The sequence below is a fragment of the Benincasa hispida genome, chromosome 2 (genome assembly GCF_027475165.1).
Source record: "Benincasa hispida cultivar pf3 chromosome 2, pf3_genome.v1.1, whole genome shotgun sequence".
NCBI lineage: Eukaryota > Viridiplantae > Streptophyta > Magnoliopsida > Cucurbitales > Cucurbitaceae > Benincasa > Benincasa hispida.
The window spans coordinates 55,176,733-55,201,830 of record NC_143479.1 but is presented as its reverse complement, the minus strand read 5'-3'; the positions used below and the strand labels follow the sequence as shown (position 1 = coordinate 55,201,830).

The 25,098-nt window shown below is 31.5% G+C and overlaps 3 protein-coding genes across 6 annotated transcripts; 2 read left to right on the top strand and 1 right to left on the bottom strand.

Moving 5' to 3' along the window:
• The first annotated feature begins 936 nt into the window (after window positions 1–936).
• On the top strand, window positions 937–3,937 carry LOC120070785 (receptor-like protein 46). Its single transcript, XM_039022671.2, has one exon. It carries the CDS (start codon window positions 1,086–1,088, stop codon window positions 3,675–3,677), a length of 2,592 nt encoding a protein of 863 aa, XP_038878599.2. The 5' UTR covers window positions 937–1,085; the 3' UTR covers window positions 3,678–3,937.
• Window positions 3,938–15,733: 11,796 nt separating this feature from the next.
• On the top strand, window positions 15,734–19,572 carry LOC120071455 (uncharacterized). 3 transcript variants are annotated; one of them, XM_090310599.1, is made up of 3 exons: window positions 15,735–17,745; window positions 17,956–18,090; window positions 18,220–19,572. In XM_090310599.1, the coding sequence occupies exons 1-3, from the start codon at window positions 16,284–16,286 to the stop codon at window positions 18,732–18,734; spliced, it is 2,112 nt and encodes a 703-aa protein (XP_090166725.1). In that variant the 5' UTR covers window positions 15,735–16,283; the 3' UTR covers window positions 18,735–19,572. The 3 variants fall into 3 exon arrangements, with proteins under 3 accessions (XP_090166726.1, XP_090166725.1, XP_038879677.2); XM_090310600.1 differs by lacking the exon at window positions 17,956–18,090 and having other exon boundaries at window positions 15,734–17,745; XM_039023749.2 differs by having other exon boundaries at window positions 15,743–17,745; window positions 17,956–19,572.
• LOC120071456 (nuclear polyadenylated RNA-binding protein) lies at window positions 18,979–21,343 on the bottom strand. Of its 2 annotated transcripts, XM_090310601.1 has the most exons (3): window positions 21,144–21,343; window positions 20,262–21,067; window positions 18,979–19,299 (listed from the first exon to the last, which is right to left on the bottom strand). In XM_090310601.1, the coding sequence occupies exons 2-3, from the start codon at window positions 20,594–20,596 to the stop codon at window positions 19,236–19,238; spliced, it is 399 nt and encodes a 132-aa protein (XP_090166727.1). In that variant the 5' UTR covers window positions 20,597–21,067; window positions 21,144–21,343; the 3' UTR covers window positions 18,979–19,235. The 2 variants fall into 2 exon arrangements, with proteins under 2 accessions (XP_090166727.1, XP_038879679.1); XM_039023751.2 differs by having other exon boundaries at window positions 20,262–21,343.
• Between the last annotated feature and the right edge of the window lie 3,755 nt (window positions 21,344–25,098).

Here is a 25,098-nt window from a genome sequence, read left to right as displayed (position 1 = left end):
TGATTTCCAAAAAAAAAAAAGCTTGGACCTTTGCATTTCAAAAAATCTGGACATAGAATTTATACCTAACAAATCGATAATACTTAAAAATTTAGAATGTCACAGATTTATTAGACACAACTTAAAATGACCTATTTTGCATAAAACTTAAAATTTAAGGACTTATTAAATACGGTTGAAAATATGACTAAATAGTTACAAACTTCAAAATTTAAGGACTAAACATATAATTTGACACACGGTATTTCACAAGCTTCGGACTCGTTTGGTAACCATTTATTCTTTAATTTTCATTTTTTGTAATAACATACATAAAATTTAGAGGTGAAAGTAGAATTTATAAGCTTAAATTTCTAAAGTTAAAAATCAAATTATTAGATTTTTTTTTTCTTTTTTGTTGCAAAGGAGAGACCTAAATTATTTCAATTTGGTAAATATACCATTAAAGTATTGGAGAAGTTAAACAGGTATTTTAAGTTAGATAAAAGTGCCATATTCTCTCGCCCCACATTTATTTCATAGGTTAAATCAAAGTAGCCATTTGGCCTATTTTTTGTTTTTTGTTTCCAATTTTTTAAAATTAAAAGTATTTTGTACCTTTTCCTATTTCTTCTATCTTACTTCTTCTAAAAATATTTCTAAAATTATACAAAAATTTTGGAAATTGAGATCCCATTTTTGACCATTTGGTTTTTTTATTTTTTAAAATTCAGCCTATTTTCTATAATTTTTTTTTACAATATTTTCATATTTCTTAAATAAAAGAGTTAAATTCTTAGTAATTTTTTCAAAAAAAAAAATAGTTTCTCAATTTTGGGTTTTTTTTTTTTTTTTTTTTTTTGTTAAATATTGATAAAAACATCCAGATGGCCCACTCTAGTTAGTATTGGAATATTTTTTTTCCCATACCCTACCATGTCACTTTCATAGATTGGTCTCCATCCACAAATAATCAACTCTAAAATCTCACCATTTTCCATTTACAAGTGTCATATTCAACATATTGTCATTTTTCCACACTTCTCCCTCAATCACTGGCCATTCACATTGGCCATTGACTTTGAATTTTGGTATATAAAATACTTATGAAACCACCACTCATCATCTATAGTTTCCTCCTCCCTGTATATAAAAGGTATGAACATATCAGAATTTTTAAGTACTCCATAGAAAGTATCTTCTCTTCTCACTTGAAGCTTTCTTCAGTTGCATCCATGGCAGATCTGCATTTCCTGCATATTCATATCCAATTCGTAGTGTTCTTCTTCTTCATCCCTCGTATTTTTTCATGTCCTGATCAGCAAAAACAAGCCCTCCTCCTTTTCAAAGACTCCCTTCTCTCTACTACAATTTCTCCCAATAGTTCCATCCCTCTCTTCTCCTATTTGGACTCATGGAATTCGACTTCGGATTGCTGCCATTGGGATAGAGTTGTCTGCTCTTCTCCAGATTCTCGCTCGAGGATGGTTCAAGGTCTCAATCTTTACTCTCTTGCTTCGAGGATTGCTGATGATCCATTGCCACTTGATGGTAAGGCATTGATGCCACTTTTCACCATACGAAGCTTGATGTTACTCGATTTGTCTTCGAACTTCTTTGAGGGCGGAATCTCAGGAGTCGGGTTTGGTAATCTAAGTAGGATGGTTTTTCTTAATCTAAATCAGAATAAGTTCAGTGGTTCAATTCCTCCACAATTGTATCGTCTACGATACCTTCAATATCTCGACATGAGCAACAATTTGCTCAGTGGAGCTTTAACTTCAGAAGTGAGATTTCTTGGGAACTTGAGAGTGTTGAAGTTGGATAGCAATTCTCTTAGCGGAGAACTTCCCGAGGAAATCGGCAACCTGAAAATGTTGCAGAAACTGTTCATTCGTGGCAATAATTTCGTAGGCCAAATCCCAACCTCCATTGTCAATTTGAAATCTTTAGAGACACTGGATATGAGGGACAATAAATTTACAATGGGGATTCCTTCGGATATTGGCAGTCTATCCAACTTGACGTATCTAGCCTTGAGTAAAAACAATCTGACTGGCACAATTCCAACATCAATACAACATATGGAAAAGTTAGAACAATTGGAATTGGAAAACAACTTACTTGAAGGGCATGTTCCGATATGGTTGTTCGATATGAAAGGGCTGGTAGACTTGCTGATTGGAGGCAATTTAATGACTTGGAACAACAGCGTTAAAAGCGTAAAATCAAAGCACATGCTTTCTCGACTGTCGTTAAAGTCCTGTGGGCTCACAGGAGAGGTCCCAGAATGGATTTCTTCACAGAAGACTCTAAATTTCTTGGATTTGAGTAAGAACAAACTAGAAGGAACTTTTCCTCTATGGTTGGCTAAAATGGCTCTTGGTTCCATTATTCTCTCAGACAACCAGCTTTCAGGTTCTCTTCCTCCTCGTCTCTTTGAGTCATTAAGTCTGTCTGTGCTCGACCTATCTAGGAACAACTTTTCTGGAGAACTGCCTGAAAATATCGGTAATGCCAATGCTATTATGTTCCTAATGTTGTCTGGAAATAATTTTTCTGGTGAAGTCCCAAAATCGATCTCAAAAATCCATCGCCTACTATTGTTGGACTTATCGAAAAACAGACTATCTCACAAACTCCCAGTTTTTGATCCAGATGCATTTCTTGGATACATAGACTACTCTTCAAATGAATTCACAGGTGAGATTCCAACTACCTTCCCTCAACAAACTAAGCTCCTTTCATTAAGCAATAACAGATTTTCTGGAAGCTTACCCAAGAACTTAACTAACTGGACCTTTCTCGAGCACCTTGATCTCCATAACAACAATATCTCTGGTGAATTGTCTGACTTCTTCCTTTCCGAACTCCCTGCGCTTCAAATTCTGAGTTTAAAAAACAATTCTCTCACAGGTCCAATTCCAAAAAGCATGTCCAAGCTTAATAACCTACAAATCGTCGATCTCTCCAATAATGATTTAGTATCAGAAATACCGACCGAGATAGGGGAGCTAAAGGGAATGATCGATACACCAAGAACATTCTCATCTCTCTCTGATACTTTCTTCAACATCGGTATTGAGTTCACTGACTTGGAGGTAAATTGGAAGAAGTCAATTCTTGGACTCCCAACTAGTCCTAGCCTGGACATCTATGCATTGTTGGACTTGTCAGGGAACCATCTTAGCGGAGAGATTCCAACTTCAATCGGTAATTTGAAGGGGATAAAGCTTCTCAACTTGGCAAACAATAAGCTCTTTGGCAATATACCATCAAGTTTAGGGAATTTAGAAAATGTGGAGACCTTGGACTTGTCTCACAACAAGCTCACAGGCCCAATCCCAGAATCATTAGTCAATCTACAAGCATTGTCGGTTCTTGACGTGAGCAACAACGAGCTCACAGGCAGGATTCCAGTTGGGGGTCAAATGACGACCATGAACATTCCGAGCTACTATGCCAACAACAGTGGTTTATGTGGAATTCAAATCCAACAGCCATGTCCAGAAGACAAGCAACCAACAGAACCAGTAGTGGAAGAAGAAAAACAACAGGTGTTTTCCTGGCTAGGTGCAGGAATCGGATTCCCAGTTGGCTTTGTGTTTGCAGTGCTAATTGTTTACATGTCAGGGTATTTTAGTCCACTAACACCTCGTAAACGCATCGTTCGCTTTCCTAGAAGACGAAGGCCATGAGTTTCAACTAAGCCATATGTAGGAATCTGCTCTGATTCAACTAGTTTGCATTCTAGAAACATTAAAATGCACCAAAATATGACAAACAAAAGTGCATAAATCAGGCATTATGCATCAACAAGTTAGAGGATCATGAAAGCTTAGTATATTAGAAGTGACAACATGAGATGACATTCACTACATAATTTACAAAGCAGTGAACTCTTTGCCCAAGCTACATAATTACAATCCTAAACTTAGAGGGCTCATCTTTTCACTAACTTTTTGTCAATTTTAAGCTTTATTTTCCTTCTGCCCTTACCTTCTCTCTTTTCCATTCTCTGATTCAAACCTTTCTAAGAGTCTGATGAGACTGAGGAGCTCTGGATTCAAAAGGACACTAAATGGGCATAAATTTCTGATTTTCTTCCTGATTTTTGTTTCCATTTTTCTCTCTAGTCCCTACACAATATATTATTTGACTTCTAAAATGCATAACAAGTATTTAAAATAATTGAAACATAAGTATTGTTAATAAAAATTCATTTTTAATTTAAATAGAAAAAATATCAAATTGATTACCAAACATATACATTTTTTTTTTAAAGAAAAATTAAGAAACATGAATCCTAAAATGGTTTTCCCATGCTATGTTGTATTATTTATAGGGTTATTTTCAAATATAGAAAAATGAACTAAAATATTTATAAATATAGCAAAATGTTATTGTCTATCAATGATAAACACTGATAGACTATTATCATCTATCACTGAATCTAATATTTTGCTATATTTAAAATTATTTTTAACAACTTTATCATTTAAAATAATTTCTCTTTTCTAAAATAGAATTAACCATTTTTTACCAGAAATTTTCAAGATAAATTGTATTTATATGTAATTTAAAGGGAAGACAAAAGGGCAATGAGACAAAAATAAATGTTAAATTAGGGAAATTATGTAATGGAGGTCAAGGAATAAAACAGAAAATGACATCATGATTTCTTGTTTGAATTCACAAGTAATCCAACATCTCAAATTTCCACAAATTATTCTCTCTTTTTATTTGTTTTGATTTTCTCTTAATGGATCGACATCATATTCTAATTTTTTTAAATTATTTTTGTTAGTTTACTATATATAGTGACATTTTAATCAACAAAAATTGATTCTCTTTTAGAATTAAGAAAAATTCTCATTGCTACTAAAGTCAAATGAAATGACATAAGCTACCAAATTTGACTAAGTCTTGATTTATTTGGTTTTGTGTATGTGTGTATATCCCTCATATAGTGAACTTTAAAAAAGTAGTTTTCAAAATAATGACTTTGAAATTGCCATCAGTGACACATGCACTAAAATAATATTTGTGTTATAAAATTGAGGAGGAATATAATATGGATAAAATATAATAAAATAATAAAATAAAATAACTAAATTATAAAATTATGAAAATAAGAATAATGGAAATAGAAAATATATGAAATTCTCTTACTATTTTCACTAATGTGCATCTATTTTTAAACCACCAAATGCTTATATGTAATTTGGTAAGTAGAATGTGGTCCTACATAGACACCAAGCATGAATTATTACAAACACGTGGACAACATGAAGAATGACACATGACTTTTAGGACATGGAACATTTGGCATCTATTTTCATAATATTTATAATACTCCCCCTTAGATATTTCATATAATATATATTCCTAAAAAAATACAATATATTTACTTCCCCACGAAAACATCACTTAAAATCTTTGAATCACCGCATTCCAATATTGTACACTAATTTTTCAAAAGTTGGGGTTGGTAATGTGTTTGTAAATACGTCTGTCAGGTTATCCTTCAGACAAATTTGTTGTATAATGATGTCATTTTCTTCAAGATCATGAGTGTAGAAAAGCTTCAGTGAAATATGTTTTGTTCTATCTTCTTTAATATATCCTCCTTTGATTTGGACTATGCAAGCTGTATTGTTTTCGTATAATATTGTTGGAAGATTTTCATTAGAAAACAAATCACATGTTTCATGAATGTGTTGAGTTATTGATCTTAGTCCTACACATTTTCGATTAGCCGCATGAATTGCAAAAATTTCAACATGATTTGAGGAAGTGGTCGTTATGGTATGTTTCACCAATCACCATAATATAGCAGTTCCTCCACATGTGAGCAGATAACCTGTTTGAGATCTAGCTTTATGTGGATCAGATAAATATCCAGAATCTGCATAACCAACTAGATTAAAATTTGATTTATTTGAATAAAATAAACACATATCGATCATTCCTCGAAGATAACGGAGTGTATGCTTAATTCTGTCCCAATGTCTTTTTGTCAGAAAAGAACTATATCTAACTTATAAATTTATTAAAAATGCAATATCTAGTCTTGTATTATTAGTAAGATATATAGGTGCACCAATTGCACTAAGATATAGTACTTCAGGACCAAGAAGTTCTTCATTATCGTCTCGATGTCGAAATATATCTTTTTTTTATATCCAATTAACAGACTTCCATTAGAATATTTAATGGATGTGTTTGGTCCATATAGAACCTTTTTAAAACTTTTTCTGTATAAGTTGGCTGATGAACAAATATCTCATCTGCCAAGTGTTCAATTTGTAAACCAAGGCAAAATTTTATTTTTTTCAAGATCTTTTCTCTCAAATTCTTTCTTAAGATATTTTATCACCTTTAAAAGCTCTTCAGGAGTTTCCAATTATATTTAAGTCATCAATATATACAGTTATAATAGTAAATCTTGACTGTAATTTCTTTATAAAAACATATGGAGATATTAGATTATTTTGACATTCTTCTTCCAACAAATATCCACTCATGCGTTTGTACCACATTCGTCTTGATTATTTCAATCCATATAATGATCTTTGTAACTTATTTAATATAATTCTCGGGAAATTGATTTATATGTTTCAGGTACTTTAAATCCTTCTAGGATTCTCGTATAAATATCATTATCAAATCCATATAAGTATGTCATAACTATATTCATAAGATGCATGTCCTGACTTTCATATACAGTCAGACCAATTAAATATCTTAGGGTAATTACATCCACCACTAGAGAATATGTCTCCTCATAATCAATACCAAGTTTTCGTGAAAAACCTTGGGCAACTAATCTTGCTTTATATCTTGTTACCTCATTATTTTCACTTTTTTTCTCATAAATACCCATTTGTATCCTACAGGTTTGACACCTAGTATTTGAACTATTGGTCTAAAAACCTGACATTTTGAAGGTGAATTTAATTCTACCTCGATTGCTTCTTGATAGCACCGAAAATGTGTTATTTTTCTCTTCTTAACTCTAGGTCGTTACTATGTTTAATGTGTTTATTTGATGATTTTGTAGGTATTGAGCATCTTCGAGGTAGAATCAGCCCGACGAGCTATTTGGGATTAATTTGGAACAATTAGGAGCTAATTTGAGCAATTGGGCTTCAAAAGGACGTGAACCGATGAAAATACCCCTGGACGGAGCGTTGCACAACACTATAAGGTAGTAGCTACCTATTTTGGGTAAAACAGGGCAGCGTTGCAACGTTACGAATTGAAGACAAAAGCACGCTGCAAGGTAGAGTAGCGTTGTAGCGCTACCACTTTCCATTTGTGCAGTGTTGCAACGTTACTTGCAGCGTTGCAACACTACGAGGCTACTCTATAAATATCAATTTTTCATTACGGCAAAAAATATGTCCACCTTCGGCCTCCAGTCGAATTTCCCCTCTCTTTTCTCTTTCACTTTGTATTTTGGGCATTTCTTTAGTAGTTAATCGAGTAATGCCAAATTGTAACTTCTCATCCTCCATGGGAAGGTAAGATTTGTGTTTCTTAACTTAGGAATTCGGGAGAACTTGATGTAATTTTGGGGATTTCAATTTAGTGATGTATACAAACTTGTCTATGGGTTTTAATCCAAATTTATTAAATTGCATGATTTTAATTATTGATTGACGCCTAATAATTTTGTTGTGTGATTCTAATGTTTTGTGATTAACTTGTAATATTTGATACATATTTATAAGTTAATCCCAATGGAAGCAATAGGTTAGATAGGTAAAAAGGACTGCTCCTAGCAACCTAGAGAAAAATCATATTGATTGTTTAATTAGACATTGGAAGTTAAACACTCATCTTAGCATAATTCCTAGAACTTAATGTGATTTGTTAATTTGTATGGAACAGATTCATTTTTTGTGCATCTTGATTAATTAGATAATTAGGATAAACAAGAAGTTTCAATCATAAATTGGGTCAATGATCTAAATTACATTGGGTAAATATATTCCTCTAAGCTAAGATATCTCGATTAATTGTGCTTCTATCTTTTATTTTCTTGCACTTTATTTTATGAAATTTCAATTATCCATCTACACCAACCCCCCTACACACACACTTACTTTATCACTTTAACTGAAACCGAGTTTCTATGAACTAATCTCCCGCGCTTCCCTGAGGTTTGACCCTGGACTTGCCGTTTGTACAAACAGTTAGTATAAGTAGTTAGTTCGGTGATTTATAAATATTATTTGCGTAGGCACAGTTTTACAGGCGACGGTAAACTCGACCTACCACTTGTTTTCACTGGAGTCAATCTTTTCTATGTCGATATTCATCAACAGGTTTTTGTTCATGATTCTCATTTTTAGATAAAATATCAATAGCAACATTATACACAAAAATGTTGTCAATAACTACATTAGTTCGATTCCTTTCTTTTTTTGTTATGACATAGTTTATTGAAATTTCATCATTATCTTTAGGTATTTCACCTTCCTCATTGATCATGTCAAGGATTTCTTCATGGGTATTTACATCTTCGACCAAGTCTTTTTTATAATTATTTATTTTTTGTTTCCGAGGATTTTTATCTTTGAAACTCACTGGTCTATCACGCTTTTGGCGTATTCCAGATTCGTTAGTGACAACTTGTTGTGTTAAGATATCAATTTTCGATGGGATATTTGCAGTTGGTATATGTAACTTAGTTACTTTCTTTGTATCTATAAATGCGTCTGGCAATTGATTTGTTATATTTTGCAAATGAATTATTTTCTGAACTTCAAGTTTATATTGATATGTACGAGGATCTAAATGAGATAATAACGATGCATTTCATGTAATTTCTTTTTCCAACTACTTAATTCTCCACCGTATTGTTGAAAAATTTATCTCATTAAAATGACAATCAATAAATCTAGCAATAAATACATCACTTGTCAGGAGTTCAAGATATTTAATAATCGATGGGGAATCATATACAACATATATTCCTAACCTCCATTGAGGACCCATCTTAGTGCGTTCTAGTGGAGCAATTGAAACATATACTGCACATACAAAAATTCTCAAATGAGAAATATTTGGGTCATGATCATAGGCTAATTGTAATGGCGAGTACTTATAAGCTACTGGGCTAATACATACAAGTGATGTTGCATGCAAAATAGCATGTCCCCATGCAGATGCAGGAAGCTTAGCTCTCATAAGTAATGGTCTTGCAATTAATTGCAAACATTTTATAAATGATTATACAAATTTTGTGTGTGAACATGAGTTACAGGATGTTCGACACTTATCCCAATTGACATACAAAAATTATCAAAAGTTTAGAAGTAAATTCACCAACATTATCAAGACGAATGATCTTAATTGTATAATCAGGAAATTGTGCTCTTAATTTAATTATTTGAGTAAGTAATCTTGCAAATGCCAAATTTCGACTTGATAATAAGCACATGTGTGACCATGTACTGGATGCATCTATTAATACCATAAAATATCTAAATGGTCCATTTGGTGGGTTAAAAGGTCCACATATATCACCGTCAATTCTTTCTAAAAAGGCAGGTGATTTAGTTCTCACTTTAGCTAGTGATGATCTAATTATTAATTTTCCTCGAAAGCAAGCATCACATGATAATTCATTAGATTGAAGAATTTTCTAGCCCTTCAATGGGTGTCCATTTGAATTCTCAATAATTCTTTTGGTCATTATAGACCTTGGATGACCTAATCTGTCATGCCAAATTGTAAATATGTCTAGATTCATGAGTTTCAGGTTCATTGTTACACATGTTTCAATTATGAGTATAATATAATCTAAAAGATAAAGCAGGCAACTCTTCCAGTATATGTTTTTCATATGAGACAGTAGATATGATATAAAGATACTTCATATTATTTTTTCTATCAGTCTCAATATGATAACCATTATAACGTATATCTTTAAAACTTGGAAGATTTATCTTTGACTAGAGAACAATACATTATGAATTGTAATTTATGTCCCTTAAGGCAAAATAATCTTTGTGTTTCCAAAACCTTCAATCAAGTTTGTAGAACCTGATATTGTATTTACTTTTACTTTCAGCATTATCAATTTGAAAATGTATTTTTTATCTGTAGGTATTGTGTATGTAGTTGCAGTTTCTATCGGACATAGATATTTTTCGCTCATTTTTTAATCAACCAACATGTGAAAATGATCAATGTTTCTTCATTAAAAGAAAATAATTACAATAAGAAAAACAACACTTGGAATATACAAAAGTTAACATTTACTAAAAAAACATAAAGATAGATAAAAGAAGACAACAAAGTCTAAATATTCTCAAAGTCAAAAGAAACACTTGATGTTCCATCAACTGTACCAATCTTCTCTTTAGAAAATTTAAAGAAGTTCGCCACATCCAAATTTGTCATATAGGATAGGTCAAGTATGTCATTATCCTAGTATGCAAAATTTGCTTCCACATTTTTCCTTTTTCCGTCAGAGAGGTTTGAAAGTGGTCAACTAATTGTTTTGACATACAATAGGTACATGACCAATGCCCAGCCATTCCGTATCGGAAGCATTTATTTTCAACACTCTTTAAACTCTTATCTTGTGAAGCTTTTCCTTTGTGATCATCATGTTGTGTGGTTCTTTTGAAATTTGAATAACCAGAATGACCACCATGAAAATAATGATTATTTCTTCCGCTGCCACGATCACGACCTCGACCACGATTATTAACATTCACAAGATTCACTTCCGGGAATGGTGTTGTTCTAGTTGGTCAAGATTCGTGGTTCTTCATCAATAACTCATTATTTTGTTCGACCACAAGATGACATGAAATTAATTCAGAATATTGTTTGAAACTTTTCTCTCGATATTGTTGCTGCAGGAGCATATTCAAGACATGAAATGTAAAAAATGTCTTCTCTAACATATCAGCATCAGTAATTTTCTCTCCGCATAACAACAATTTTGAACTGATTTTAATACTGCAGAATTGTAATCACTTACTGATTTAAAATCTTGTAACCTCAAATACATCCATTCATAAGGAGCTTTAGGAAGAATAACTGTCTTTTTTTTCTTTATTATCATAACTTTCTTTCAATTTTTTCCACAAGATACGGAGATTTTTTTTATTGTAAGATACTTCATTTTCAATCCCTTGTGGAGATGATGACGAAGGAAAATCAGAGCTTTTGCTTTGTCCTGACTAGATATTGTATTTCCTTCTTTGATTGTTTCTCCCAAGTTCATAGCATCCAAATGGATTTCGGGATCGAGCACGCATAACAAATAATTATTGTCATTAATGTCAAGGACTGCAAATTCTAATTCCGTAAGGTTTGTCATGGCAAAACAACATAATTTTAATTTTCTTTAATAGAGATTGATAGAAGTCTATCAGTATCTATCACGTTCTATCACTGATAAAAATCTATCAGTGTCCATCACTATTTTTGTTTTTCTATCTATATAAATTCTCAAAAGCGAACTTATTCATGAATATAATGCAATCACGGATAGAAATTTATCAGTGTCAATGCATGTCTATCAATATCTATCATGAATTATAAATATCACTAATATGACTATATTATAAACAATAACAATTTTTCAATAAAAATATGGTAGAGTATTTATTTTCTAATTTAAACATTTTTTAAATTCTTTATTTTTTACAATTTTTTTTATAAAAAAATATCATATCAATACTTAATCAACATTTTTATTGACATTTCTATAAAACTGAATGCATGACATTTTATCCACAATGATTCTTTTCAGTGTACTTAAAAAATGATATTTTGAGTTTGAATTAAAATTTTGCATTATTGTTTTAATTTGAACCTTTCATTATAATGTTACTTTAAAATTGTTATTGCATAACCTTCGTATAAGAATTCTTTTAATGCCATGATTAAAATAAATAAAAGAGAAATGAAAGAATCAGATTATATTCATTAAATTTTGAGTGATTTTTTATTTGCTCATATTTCTCTAATTTTTTTCTATTTACGTGATAATTTTCTTGTTGGTCTTTAAATTTTTTAGAAAATAATAATTTTATTTAGATGGTTTTGAATTGATTTTGAACAAGTCACTATAAATCACTAAAAATTATTTAAATTATTTTACTTATAAAATATTTAGAGTTCAAATAGATACCATTATTAATTTAGAAGTTTGATCAATACAACTTCAAAATTCTATTTGTCAAAAAAAAAAAAAAATTGCTTAAACTAAGCTAAAAACCAAAAACTTTATAAAAATTTGGTTTTCTTTCTAAAAAGAGTGGTTTATATTTTGTTTTTTTTTTACTTTTTGTAAGTGAAATTATCTTTTTATCCTCTTTTCAAAACATCAAATACCTAGAAAATTTCTCTCTTCTCTCATCCCTATCTTCCTTTCTCTTAAGAAAATTTTGTATGGATAACATTTTCACAAGCACTTTTATGATTGATGATATGCTTCCTACAAATGTATAAAATCTAACCTTCTGCTTACATTAGAGCACATTACTACATTTTATAACATATCGCATTAGGATAATCATGTCTAGCCTTATCACCATGATTATCTCTATCACGATGGCTATGTCTATTGTAATCTTCATTTTTTTCATTCAGTTACAATAAATTATGAGAAAAATAAGGATAATACAACAAAAATGTATGGCATAAGGGATGACCATGTGTGGCCTTAATGCGATTACCATATCTATCATGATCCTCATTTTTCTCACCCAAAAACATAAGAAATTGTGAGAAAAATAGAGAAAACACAACAAAAAATGAAGATCGCGATAGATATGATCATCGTGTTAAGGCTACGATAGACATGGCGATTCCTAATGCAATATATTATAAGATATAATAGTGTAATCTAACGCAGCAGAAGATTAGATTTTATATATTTGTGGAGGGTGAGTCATTAATCGCGCTTGTGAGTGAGTCATCTGTGCAAAAAACTCTTAAAAGATATGATGTTGTTTGTAATCCAATAGCAAGAGGATAAATTTACCTCTTAAAAAAGTTTTCTACAAAAACCACTTTTATAGAAAATATTTCATGTTTATGAAGTTTATGGTTTTCACTTTATTTTCAGCCATTTCTCCGAAGAAATTAATAAAAATGTCATGTTGACATTTTATTTATGTCGTTAATCAACTAATGATAAATTTAACTTTAGTTACAATTAATAGAGTAAGTTTAATTAGCATTCACTGAAATGTACTTATTTAAGATTGAGAGTTCGATTCTTCACTCGAAACCATTTAGAACTATTTTTCAAAGTTTTTTTTTCATTAAAATATATATTTTCCATTTTTCCTTTGGGGTTTTTTTTTTATGTTTGGGATGTGTTCTCATAGCAAAATTCCAATGAAATATTATGCCAAATTGACTAGTAACTAGAAATTTCAAAGTAAATTGCATTTCTTGTGTGATTTTCAGGGGAAGACCAAGGAGAATGTGACTAGAAAAATGTCTTTTTAAGGAATCATGTAATGAAAGGTCAATCAATATAAGAAAGAAAGTCTACCATTTATTGTCTAATACACAAGTAATCCAACATCTCAAATTTCCACAAATTATTATTTGTTTTGGGCAAAATATATTCCAATCTTATAATCCCTTTGAATTATTCTCCATCTTAAATATTTTAAGGCTAAATTATATAAAATAGTCCTAAATTTTGTACTTTATATCAAAAATATTCTTAAACTTTCAAAAGTTTTAAAAATATCCTTAAACTTTCAAAAGTTTCAAAAATATCCTTAAACTTCTAAAATAAGTTCAAAAATACCCTTACCATTAGTTTTAGATAAAAATCGTTAGTGTTATATGTCAAAAGTACTTCTAAACTTTCAAAGGTTTAAAAAAACGCCCTTAAACTTATAAAAAAAAAAAATCAAAAATAAAAAATATCCTTAATATCATATGAACATAAATTGTTAATATCATCTTAATTCTCTATTTTCCATCTTTTGTTCTTACATCCCTTCTTCAATACCCTCTTACTACCTTTTTTATTAATCGTTAAACTTTTCTTGTCTAATAAGTAAATATATAAAGCTACACGCTAGGTATATGGACTATAATAAGAAGAAAGAGAATGAAAGAAGCACCGAGGGATTTTAGATTTAAATGTTTTAACAAAATTGTACATTAGTATACATTTTTTGCTTTACAATTTATCATTTTGGTTTTCTTTTTTTTTAAGAGGGAATTTTTATTGTGAAATTTTGTGAGATTTTGTGGGATTTTATGTTTAAACTTAAAATTTTGGTTGCTTAAGAAAATTGGTGTAAGCCTAAGAAATGAAAAAATAAGAGAAAAATGAATATTAAAAAAAAAGGATATATATAAAATTTGTTTTAAAATTTGTTTTTTCTTATCTTTAAAGTTATTTTTGTCGAGAAATGTTAACAGCTTTTGTTCATATATTATTGGCGAAGGTATTTTTGAACATTATTTTAAGTTAAAGATATTTTAAAAACTTTGGAAAGTTATAAGGTATTCTTGAAACAAAACTTCAATGGTTTCCATTCAAAACTTACAACATGGGTATTTTTTAACTATTTTTGAAAGTTTAAGGATATTTCGAATTTTTTTAAAATTTATAGGCATTTTTTACGCAAATTCAGAGGCAATTTTTTGATAAATTAGTCTTATTTTAAAATTCTAAACTTTATTTTTGATATTTAAAAGACTCATGTCAAGACTTCACTCAAAAACATTCAAGAGAAAGCAGGTTAACCATTATAATATTATTATTTTATTAATATATTGCACATCCTACTCAATGCTATTTGACCATTCAATTTAATCATTCTCAAAATTAGACCCATTCATCAATAAAATCTATATTTTAAAGTTCAAGGTCTGGCACATCAGCTTTTTCTTTAACAAATAATATCAAGAAAAAGATTAGAGGGGTCTAATGGAGAATTTTTCAATAGATTAAGGATATGTTTGCAATTTTAAAAGTATCATGGACCAAATTGATAATTGTGTAAAAGCTTGGTGACCATTTGGTTTATTTAAGCTTACTTTTGATTATTTTATTTTTCTCTTAATTAATCAAAATAATGTTATTATGTGGGCATTATGGGACCCATATAAATGTCATCCTTTATAGTAGCAAGAAGTCGGAGTTAAGCCAAATTTGTTATGCAATTAGGAGTTGTATTGAGGTTGTAACACCCCAGGTTCAGGATTCATAATCCAAACTGGCACTTGATGGCCCCAACATTTCCTACCTTTTTAGCATGTTTTGTCCTCACTCACATGCTTCTTAGGAAAATTCTCATAAGATCACCCAACATAGAATTGCTCCAAGCTAAACACACTTAACTTTAGAATTCTTATGATTGAGTTAACGAAAAAGAAAGTGCACCTTCTTAGTATAGATAGTAACTTCCAATTCTTTTAAGCCTTTCTTAACCATACTTTTATATCTTTGGGATTCCTTTCAATCGGATGTGATCTCAGTTCATTCACGTATCTCTCCTAAACTTGAGACGTTACAGAGATCCTTATTGTTGTGAGTATGCTGCAGGCTCTTATTGGGTGGAGTTAGGTGGTTCTGCTTCTACCTTGAAAGAAGCGCTTGTTGGGTGGGCCTCTTGTTACCCCATTGGGGTTTCCTTTGCTATGTCCGAAGAAGTTGTTCTAGATTTGGTTGGTTCTCGTTGATTTTCTCTTCTTTTTTTTTTTTCAACAAAAGGGTAGGAAAAATAAAACTAAACTAAAAAATAAATAAATTTATTTTTCTCAAGTTAGGGAAAAAAATAAATCACCTTTAAAAAGATTGGCAAAAAAAACAATAAACAATAAACAAAACAAAACTTGTAATATTAACAAGTTTGTAAGCAGTTTCTCTTTTTTTTTCCTTCGACTGCAGCAGAATTTTGAACCATCCACCTCAAAAAATGAGTACACTGGCGGAAAAAAATTTCAACATAAAGCAAATTGATGTAAACTTGCATAATCGGCACTGCATTATACTGTTCCAACTCTCGAGTCAAATGTTTCAATAATTAACAACCATGGACTTGAGGAGTGTCTCCATCCATAAATAGTAAGCTCCAAAGTCAATCTCTCCCTACTTTGTCATGTCCTTCCATCCACCATTTTTTCCAATCATTTTGACCATATTACCATTGACCATTGAATTTGAATGTTCGTCGTATATATAAAATAGTGATGAAAGTAGCACCCATAAGTTGTACTTTCTTCCTCCCCGTATATATAGTTTTGAACACATTCAGAATTTCAGATGCTATCAGCTTGCTTCTGCTGCATCCATGGCAAATTTGTATTTTCTATATAGTCATATTGGACTCATAATCTTCTTCCTTCCTTGTTTTCTATCTTGTCCCGATCAAAAGTCGGCCCTCCTCCTCTTCAAAGCCTCTCTTGTCTCCACTACGACGTCTCCCGATAGCTCCATCCCTATCTTCTCCTCTTTGGACTCATGGAACTCGACTTCAGATTGCTGCCATTGGGACAGAGTTGTCTGCTCTTCTTCGGATTCTCGCTTGAGGATGGTTCAAGGTCTCAATCTTTACTCTCTTGCTTCGAGGATTGTTGATGATCCATTGCCACTTGATGGTAAGGCATTGATGCCACTTTTCAGCATTAGAAGCTTGATGTTACTCGATTTGTCTTCAAACTTCTTTGAGGGCGGAATCTCAGGAGTCGGGTTTGGTAATCTAAGTAAGATGGTTTTTCTTAATCTAATGCAGAATAAGTTCAGTGGTTCAATTCCTCCACAGTTGTATCGTCTGCGATACCTTCAATATCTCGACATGAGCAGCAATTTGCTCAGTGGAGCTCTAACTTCAGAAGTGAGGTTTCTTGGGAACTTGAGAGTGTTGAAGTTGGATAGCAATTCTCTTAGCGGAAAACTTCCCGAGGAAATCGGCAACCTAAAAATGTTGCAGAAACTGATCATTCGTGGCAATAACTTCGTAGGCCAAATCCCAACCTCCATTGTCAATCTAAAATCTTTAGAGACACTGGATATGAGGGACAATAAATTTACAATGGGGATTCCTTCGGATATTGGCAGTCTGTCCAACTTAATGTATTTGGCCTTGAGCAAAAACAAACTAACTGGCACAATTCCAACATCGATACAACACATGGAAAAGTTGGAACAGTTGGAATTGGAAAACAACTTACTTGGAGGGCATGTGCCAATATGGTTGTTCGATATGAAAGGGCTGGTAGGCTTGCTGATTGGAGGCAATTTGATGACTTGGAACAACAGTGTTAAAAGCGTAAAACCAAAGCACATGCTTTCTCGACTATCGTTAAAGTCTTGTGGGCTCATAGGAGAGGTCCCAGAATGGATTTCTTCACAGAAGACTCTGAATTTCTTGGATTTGAGTAAGAACAAGCTAGAAGGAACTTTTCCTCTATGGCTGGCTGAAATGGCTCTTGGTTCCATTATTCTCTCAGACAACCAGCTTTCGGGTTCTCTTCCTCCTCGTCTCTTTGAGTCACTAAATCTGTCTGTGCTTGACCTGTCTAGGAACAACTTTTCTGGAGAACTGCCTGAAAATATTGGTAACGCTAATACTATTATGCTGCTAATATTATCTGACAATAATTTTTCTGGTGAAGTTCCAAAATCCATCTCGAAGATTCATCGCCTACTGCTGCTGGACTTATCGAGGAACAAGCTATCTGGGAATACATTCCCAGTTTTTGATCCAGATGCATTTCTTGCAGTCATAGACTACTCCTCAAATGACTTCTCGGGTGAGATTCCAACAACCTTCCCTCAACAAACTAGGATTCTTTTATTAAGCAATAATAGATTTTCTGGTAGCTTGCCCAAGAACTTAACTAACTGGACCTTGCTCGAGCACCTAGATCTCCATAACAACAATATCTCTGGTGAATTGCCCGAATTTCTTTCCAAACTCTCCACACTTCGAGTTCTGATTTTGAGAAACAACTCCTTCACAGGTCCAATCCCAAAAGGCATCTCTAAGCTCAGTATCCTACATATCCTTGATCTCTCCAGCAACGATTTGGTTGGAGGAATACCAACTGAGATAGGGCAACTAATGGGAAAGGTCGTCGAGAGTCCCGAGATACCAAGTGCATTCTTTTCCTTTGATTTTTCTAACTTCATATCCAGTATTAATTCGACTCGCTTGATAGTAAAATGGAAGAAATCATTCCTAAGTCTCCCAACCAATCGCAACCTTGACATTTATGTATTGTTAGACTTGTCAGGGAACCATCTTAGCGGAGAGATTCCAGTATCAATTGGTAATCTGAAGGCCATAAAGCTTCTCAACCTAGCATACAACAACCTGTCTGGCAATATACCATCAAGTGTGGGTAAATTAGAAAATGTGGAGACCTTGGACTTGTCTCACAACAAGCTCTCAGGCTCGATCCCAGAATCATTAGCCAAGCTGCATCAATTGACGGTTCTCGACGTGAGCAACAACAAGCTCACAGGCAGGATTCCAGTTGGGTGTCAGATGGACACCATGAACACTCTGAGCTACTATGCCAATAACAGCGGGTTATGTGGAATTCAAATCCAGCAGCCATGTCCAGAACAGGAGCAACCAACAAAACCAATAGAGGAGGAAGAAGAGCAACAAGTGTTTTCCTGGATAGGAGCAGGAATTGGGTTCCCAGTTGGCTTTGCGTTTACAATGCTAATTGTATACATGTGTGGGTATTTCAGTCCACTAACACCACGTAGACGCATCATTGGCAGGACATGAGTTTCAATTAACCCATATGTTGGAATCTGCCATTCTGCATTCTAGAGACATCAATATGCACAAACATTTTTTTTATTTAAAAAATCAAAAAAGGGACCTACCTCAAGCATAATGCAATAACTTACAGGATCATGGAACCTTAGTATATAAGTAGTGGCATGGATCATAAGATAACATTCAGTACAAAGTTTATGAAGCAGTGAATTTTTTTGCCAATCTAGTGAAAGAATGGAATTAACTAGCCTTGGAGAAATTGACAACTTTTTTTCATAAAATAAATAAATAGGTACATTGCTGGTAAATAGAGCTGTATTTGCATTTCATTTTTACAACATATTCACATGAGAGATGTAAACAATAAAGCACCAAGGAATACTAAATCCCAATTTTCAACCAAGGTACAGATCTTTCAGGATGAATATAATGTAACAAACATTAACTGGGCTTCGTCGGCTACTTCCTCTTCCTCTTAAATTTGACAGAATAAGCTATTGAGCAATTTCATAAAATAGTACAGATGCAGCTCCTGTTATACTCACCTTCATAATCAGAATCTTCAGCTTCACTGTTGCATAAGAAAACCGTGTGCACACATGCACACGTACAAAATCAATAATCAGACAACAGCAATCATCCCAATTGTTAGTTTGCTAGCTCTTCCTAGGAATAGGGACATGATGTATCCTTCTCGAGCATCTTTAGAATGGTAATTTATACATACATATACGATTTCTCCATTTTCTCAGACTTTTCAACTGGTATGAACAACTTAAGGATCAAATGCAATTGCAATTCCACCTCTACAAAGTCCTTTGATTTCATCACTTCCTTCCACAAAGCTAAATACCTCCTCTATTAGATTGAATTTCAATATGTTGTGAGAATATGACCATATTATGTTTTATAACTTGATTATTTGAGTAACTTAGGCCCCGTATGGTAACCATTTGATTTTTAATTTTTAGTTTATGAAATTTAAGCCCATAAACATCCTTTCCATCCCTTAAATTCTTGCTTGGTAATCTACTTTTTACCAATGCTTTAAAAAACCAAGCCAATTTTTAAAAGTAAAAAGGGTAGATTTTAAGAAACTTGTTTTCATTCTTTAAATTTAGCAAATAATTCAACTATTTTACTTAAGAAAGTTGTAAAACATTGTAAGAATTGGAGAGGAAATAAGCTTGATTTTCAAAAATCAAAAGGGGCCTTAGGAATTCCATACTAGTACATAATCCAACCTAATAAGATCCTCTCTTTCTAAAATCAAATAATTAAATCAATAGAAGATACTGTATTTCAATTATTCAGATGACATCTGATCTTCTCAAACATGATTCAAGAGATGTAAAGATTCTACAATCAAATAATTAAATTAAAGGAAGATACTGTAGTTCAATTATTTAGATGTTATTTGATCCTCTCAATTATGATTCATGAGAAGTAAAAACCAGAGAGCATAGCCTATCAACTCCTTCCAGGCCCTTGAATCTTAAATGGGATTTAGAGAGAGATAAGAAGATAAATTACCTAGGTTCAAATTCCCTGATCTCAACAAGTTCTTTGCCTGAAAAATCCATCCATTGTACTCTTTTCACATGCTTCTCCTTTGGAATGGCCGACCGCAAACTTGGCTTCTTCAAACTACTCTTAATTACACTCTCTTTGTCATCTCTACACTCTTGCTTGGATTCAAATGTCTCAACAATGGAATCAGAAATTCCAATGACTGAGTCAACTTCTGAAGGCAGATGTGGTGAGTTTTCCAAATCCAATGGTACTGATCCAGTGGAATATATATGAGGGGAAGGTTGGCAAAGGCAAAAGGATGAAGGACAATGAATCTTACACATCCAAAACCTCATTAAAAATCAAGGAGAGAGTAAAAAACTGACTAAAACTATTTTTTATCACTTCTAAACTTAGCCCATTTCACCAACATCCAACAGAACCATGAATCTCAATCAAATCATCAGCCACACTAATCAAAACAAAGAAAAACCCAGAGAAAAAAAGACAATCCCAGATAAAAACATGAACAAATGTTACAAAATCAAACTCCTCTACCACAAGAGAGGAATCACAGGAGAGAGAAATAGCTTGAAAACAAATCTTGTGAAACAAGAATCAAGGGAAAGATCAATCGGGGAAGGCAAGTAAGACCCAGAAAGCAATTATTAAAATTGATCCCTTGAGGAAATTCTATTCTATTCAACACAAAAATTCCTTCGACAACAGGGGAAAATGAAATGGGAAATGTCCCACGCAACCTTTAAAGTTGGGCAGAAGGGTGTTCGTCCATACTCGATCTTGTTTTTATTCTCCATGAAAGGAACCTTTTCATGATTATGAAATGCTAGTTAATGCAGAGAAAAACAAAAACGTGCGGCATAATCAAAAGTGCGGCCATACCCTATTTCATCATCCATTGCTCAAATTGAAGCATGGAAGAGAGATTGAAGTGAGTAACTGACTGGGGAACTGAGATTTTGAATTTGCAGAGAAATGGGAAGCGATTTGAAATGGAATTTTGCCAGCTGAAGATGACCCATTAGTGGAAATTGAAGTCATTATTAAGAACTGTCCAAATTATTCTTCCAATTTTCTACTTTTTATTTTGTGGATTGGATATGGATATGGATATTATTCTTGTCTTTTAACTTTCATATGGTATCTATTTTGATTGTTTTACAAGTTTTAAGTTTAATTTTGGGCCAATGGCATAAAAAAACAAAAACAAAAAAAAATTACATTTTACATGCAATAGTGGTTACAATTATACTTTCAAAATTTCTATTGAAAAAACTAAACCTTCAAATTTATATCAGTATTAAAATCAGACCCTCAAATTTATAAAATTGTTTAAGTGTTAAAATTAAATGTTTAAACGAAAATTTCTATAAATTTGCAAATTTAGAGGTTCAATTTTAATAGTGGTATAAATTTGAGGATCCAATTTCTACAACTATGTAAATTTGAGAGTTCAATTTTAACATATCTATAAGTTTAAGGGCTTACGATTGAAAATTTAATAGTATAATTGTAACTACTACTAGCCATTTTGGCAATTTACACTTTAATTTTTTAAAGATTAAAAAAGTAAGAAAATATCCATTTAAACTCTACACTTTTTCAAGTGCAGCAATTTATACTTTTTTTTAGATTTTGTTCGAAAAATATATGTGAGATCAATAATTGCTTCAATAAACTTTTATAATGTCATGAGTGAATCGACCTTATCAAAATTTCATATACATCAATTCTTACATGTGTCTAGGCTTCTTTAAATGTCGAATAAACAAAATAAATTATTAAAATTAATGAATCAATGATTTTCAATAGGAAGTCTAATAAGGCTCCTATAAAAGTCGAGGGGTCTAATAGATGGAATTGTAAGTAAAGTACCGTGTTTATTTAAATAGAACGTAATATAGTTTATAAATTAATACACTTACAAAAAATTTGAAAATTAAATCGATATAATAATTAATCAAATATTTTAATTAATATAACCCATAAATTGTTGAGGTAAATTTTGATTTGAATTTTGAAAATGTTTGTAAAAAGTACAACCAATAGATTCAAAGGTTTAATTGTAGTTATAAGCTTAATTTTCAAATATATTTTAAAAAACACGTATATATTATCATAAAAAGAAAAATAAAAAGAAAATTATTCGAAAAAATAAAACATTTTCTCAAAGTCAGTAGTACAAGACAAATTTCAGTGAACTATGCTCATGTTAGACATGTTAATTTTTATATACTATATTTTCTCTCTAAATATCCTTATTTAACTTTGATTATGTGATGTGTTTTTTTCTTTAAAAAAATAAATAAATAAAACCTTCTTCCTTTGAAAACCATATATTTCTGAATTTTAAAAATATCAAATACGGCATTGAATTTTTTTAATTTAAATTTCAAATAATTTTTAACATTTATTACGCATAGATCTTAGAGACAACCTATTATTTGACCATTTCAGTTTTTGAAATGCAACGGCCAAAATTGGGCTGCTTATTTATTGGGCCTCGGCTTTAATTTGAGCCGATTTTCTATCCATTCAAAGCCCAGCTACCGGCCCATTTGTTTGCTTGGCCTATTCTATTTTATGTCTAATGTCTACCACTAAATTCCTATGTTCCCCCCCCCTAATGGCAAATTTCGAGACTTTATTATTAATGTGGTAAATATCGATTTATACCCCTAAATTTTAGGTGTTATATCAATTTGTACCCTAAATTAATAGTTCTATCAATTTAAACCCTGAACTTTTGAGATTGTATCAATTTAAATCCCAAACTAATAATTATATCAATTTAAACCATAAACTTTTATAAATATATAAATTAAAACCCTAAACTTTCATAATTATGTCAACTTAAACCTTCAATTGTATTTTATTTAAATACATTTATGAATGTACAAAGTTTAAATTGATGTATCTATGAAAGTTTATGATTTAAATTGATACACTTATGAAAATTCGCAGTTTAAATGGATATAGTTATTAGTTTGATATTTAAATTGATAAAAATTCCAAAGTTCATAATTTAAATTAATACAACCCTAAAGTTTAAGGTTTAAGAGTATAAATTGATCGCGTTGTTTTATGGAGGTTTTTAAAATTATTAAGAAATTATTAATTTTACAGAAACTCATCTCTCTAACATATGAATTTCTTCAAAAAATAATTCTCAATGCAAGCTTGTCTCTTTAGACAAATTTGTTCTTCAAGAGGCGAACTTCGTTAAAAATACCAATGAACAACTCAACTTGGTCGGTTGGTGAACATGCATCCTATTATTCATTTTGGGCACAACGAGACTATTAGAGGATTTATCATTCTTTAGAAATTGTGAAGTTAATCCCTTTTTTTATTAAAAAAAATATCGAACTATTAAACTTTTGTTGAATCGTAATCTAAATATAGTCTAATGGTTAAGCATACCATATTAACCAAATGATCAAAAATTTATATTATTCTATCTAGTTCAAATTGAAAAATTCGACAAATAAACACAATTAAAAAGAGGGAGAAAGAAAGGCAAGATTTTTTTTTTTTAAAAAAAAAAAGAAAATAAATTTATAAATTAACTACCTTAATAGTGTGTTTTAAATAACTTTAAAAAAAAAAAGTTTTTAATATCGGTCATTTCAAAAGAGGAAATTGTTAGACATGATTTACAATATTATTTACAAAATTATTTTTTCACAAATCAATTCTCATGTCAAAATATATGAATTATGTTATAAATAGTGTTACTCATGCATCCGAATTTTCATTTATAAGCAGCCATATTCACTTTCATTTTAGAGATATTTTATCAAATGATTTTTAAAATGGTTACGAAAAAATTGAAGTCTAAGAACGTAATCGAAATCTGTATTGACTCGAGAATTATATATGTTGATAACAAAATTTGGACTGGTTAAATTTTGAAAATGTATTTGATATTCTCTTGACAACAACATGAATTTGTTTATTTAGGAAAAAATGTGACCCGCAATATATGAAAGATATGCACACCAATGTGGAGTCTATCACGTATGCTTCGATACTTGAGTTAGCAAAGAAATCTCCGTAGTAAGTATATAATTTGAATGCTAAATTTGACTTACTTCCTCTAGGGTTTTACCACGTATTTATAATGTTCACTGAGTTGTTAAATATAAAATTGAAAATTTATCAGTTTATTTACTTTTAAAATTTAAGAAACATAAGCTTTGGAAGTTAAGGGGCTAAATTTGTAATTTGCCATTTGTTTAGTTTAACAATATATAGAGACAAAGTATTCAAATATTTAACTCTTAGTAGTAGAGGGAAATGACACTCTTTTTAAAGAAGAGAGAGAGCGAGAAAATATCTTTCCAGATCAAAGAACGTCACTTAGAGGAGACTAGAGATACGATGTCACGAACAGATTTGTTCTGTTCTCAAGAGATATGACAAAACCGAACAATATTAACAACGTTCCCTACCAAAAAAAATACTTAATGAAGATCCCAAATTCAACCGGAAAAAAAAAAAAAAAAAAAAAAAAAAAATCCTCCCTATTTAAAAGCTCGGTAATTTCCGACGCATCAAATTCCACTTATCAAATCTTAAATCAATTATGAGCCTTTGAATTTATGCTCCAACACCTTTACTCATCATTTTTTTTTCCTCTTTTTTTCCAAAATTCAATCTCCATCATTCCACCTTTTACCCTTTTTGCCATAAAGTTTGAGTCCCATTTTTAGCCCAATCCCAAACATAACAATCCCTCTAACATTTTCCACAACCCTATGTTTCATCATTATATTTGTCTTCAAACATGATGCTTTTTCTCTTTTAATTAATGTTCCTCACCTTCATTGCATAT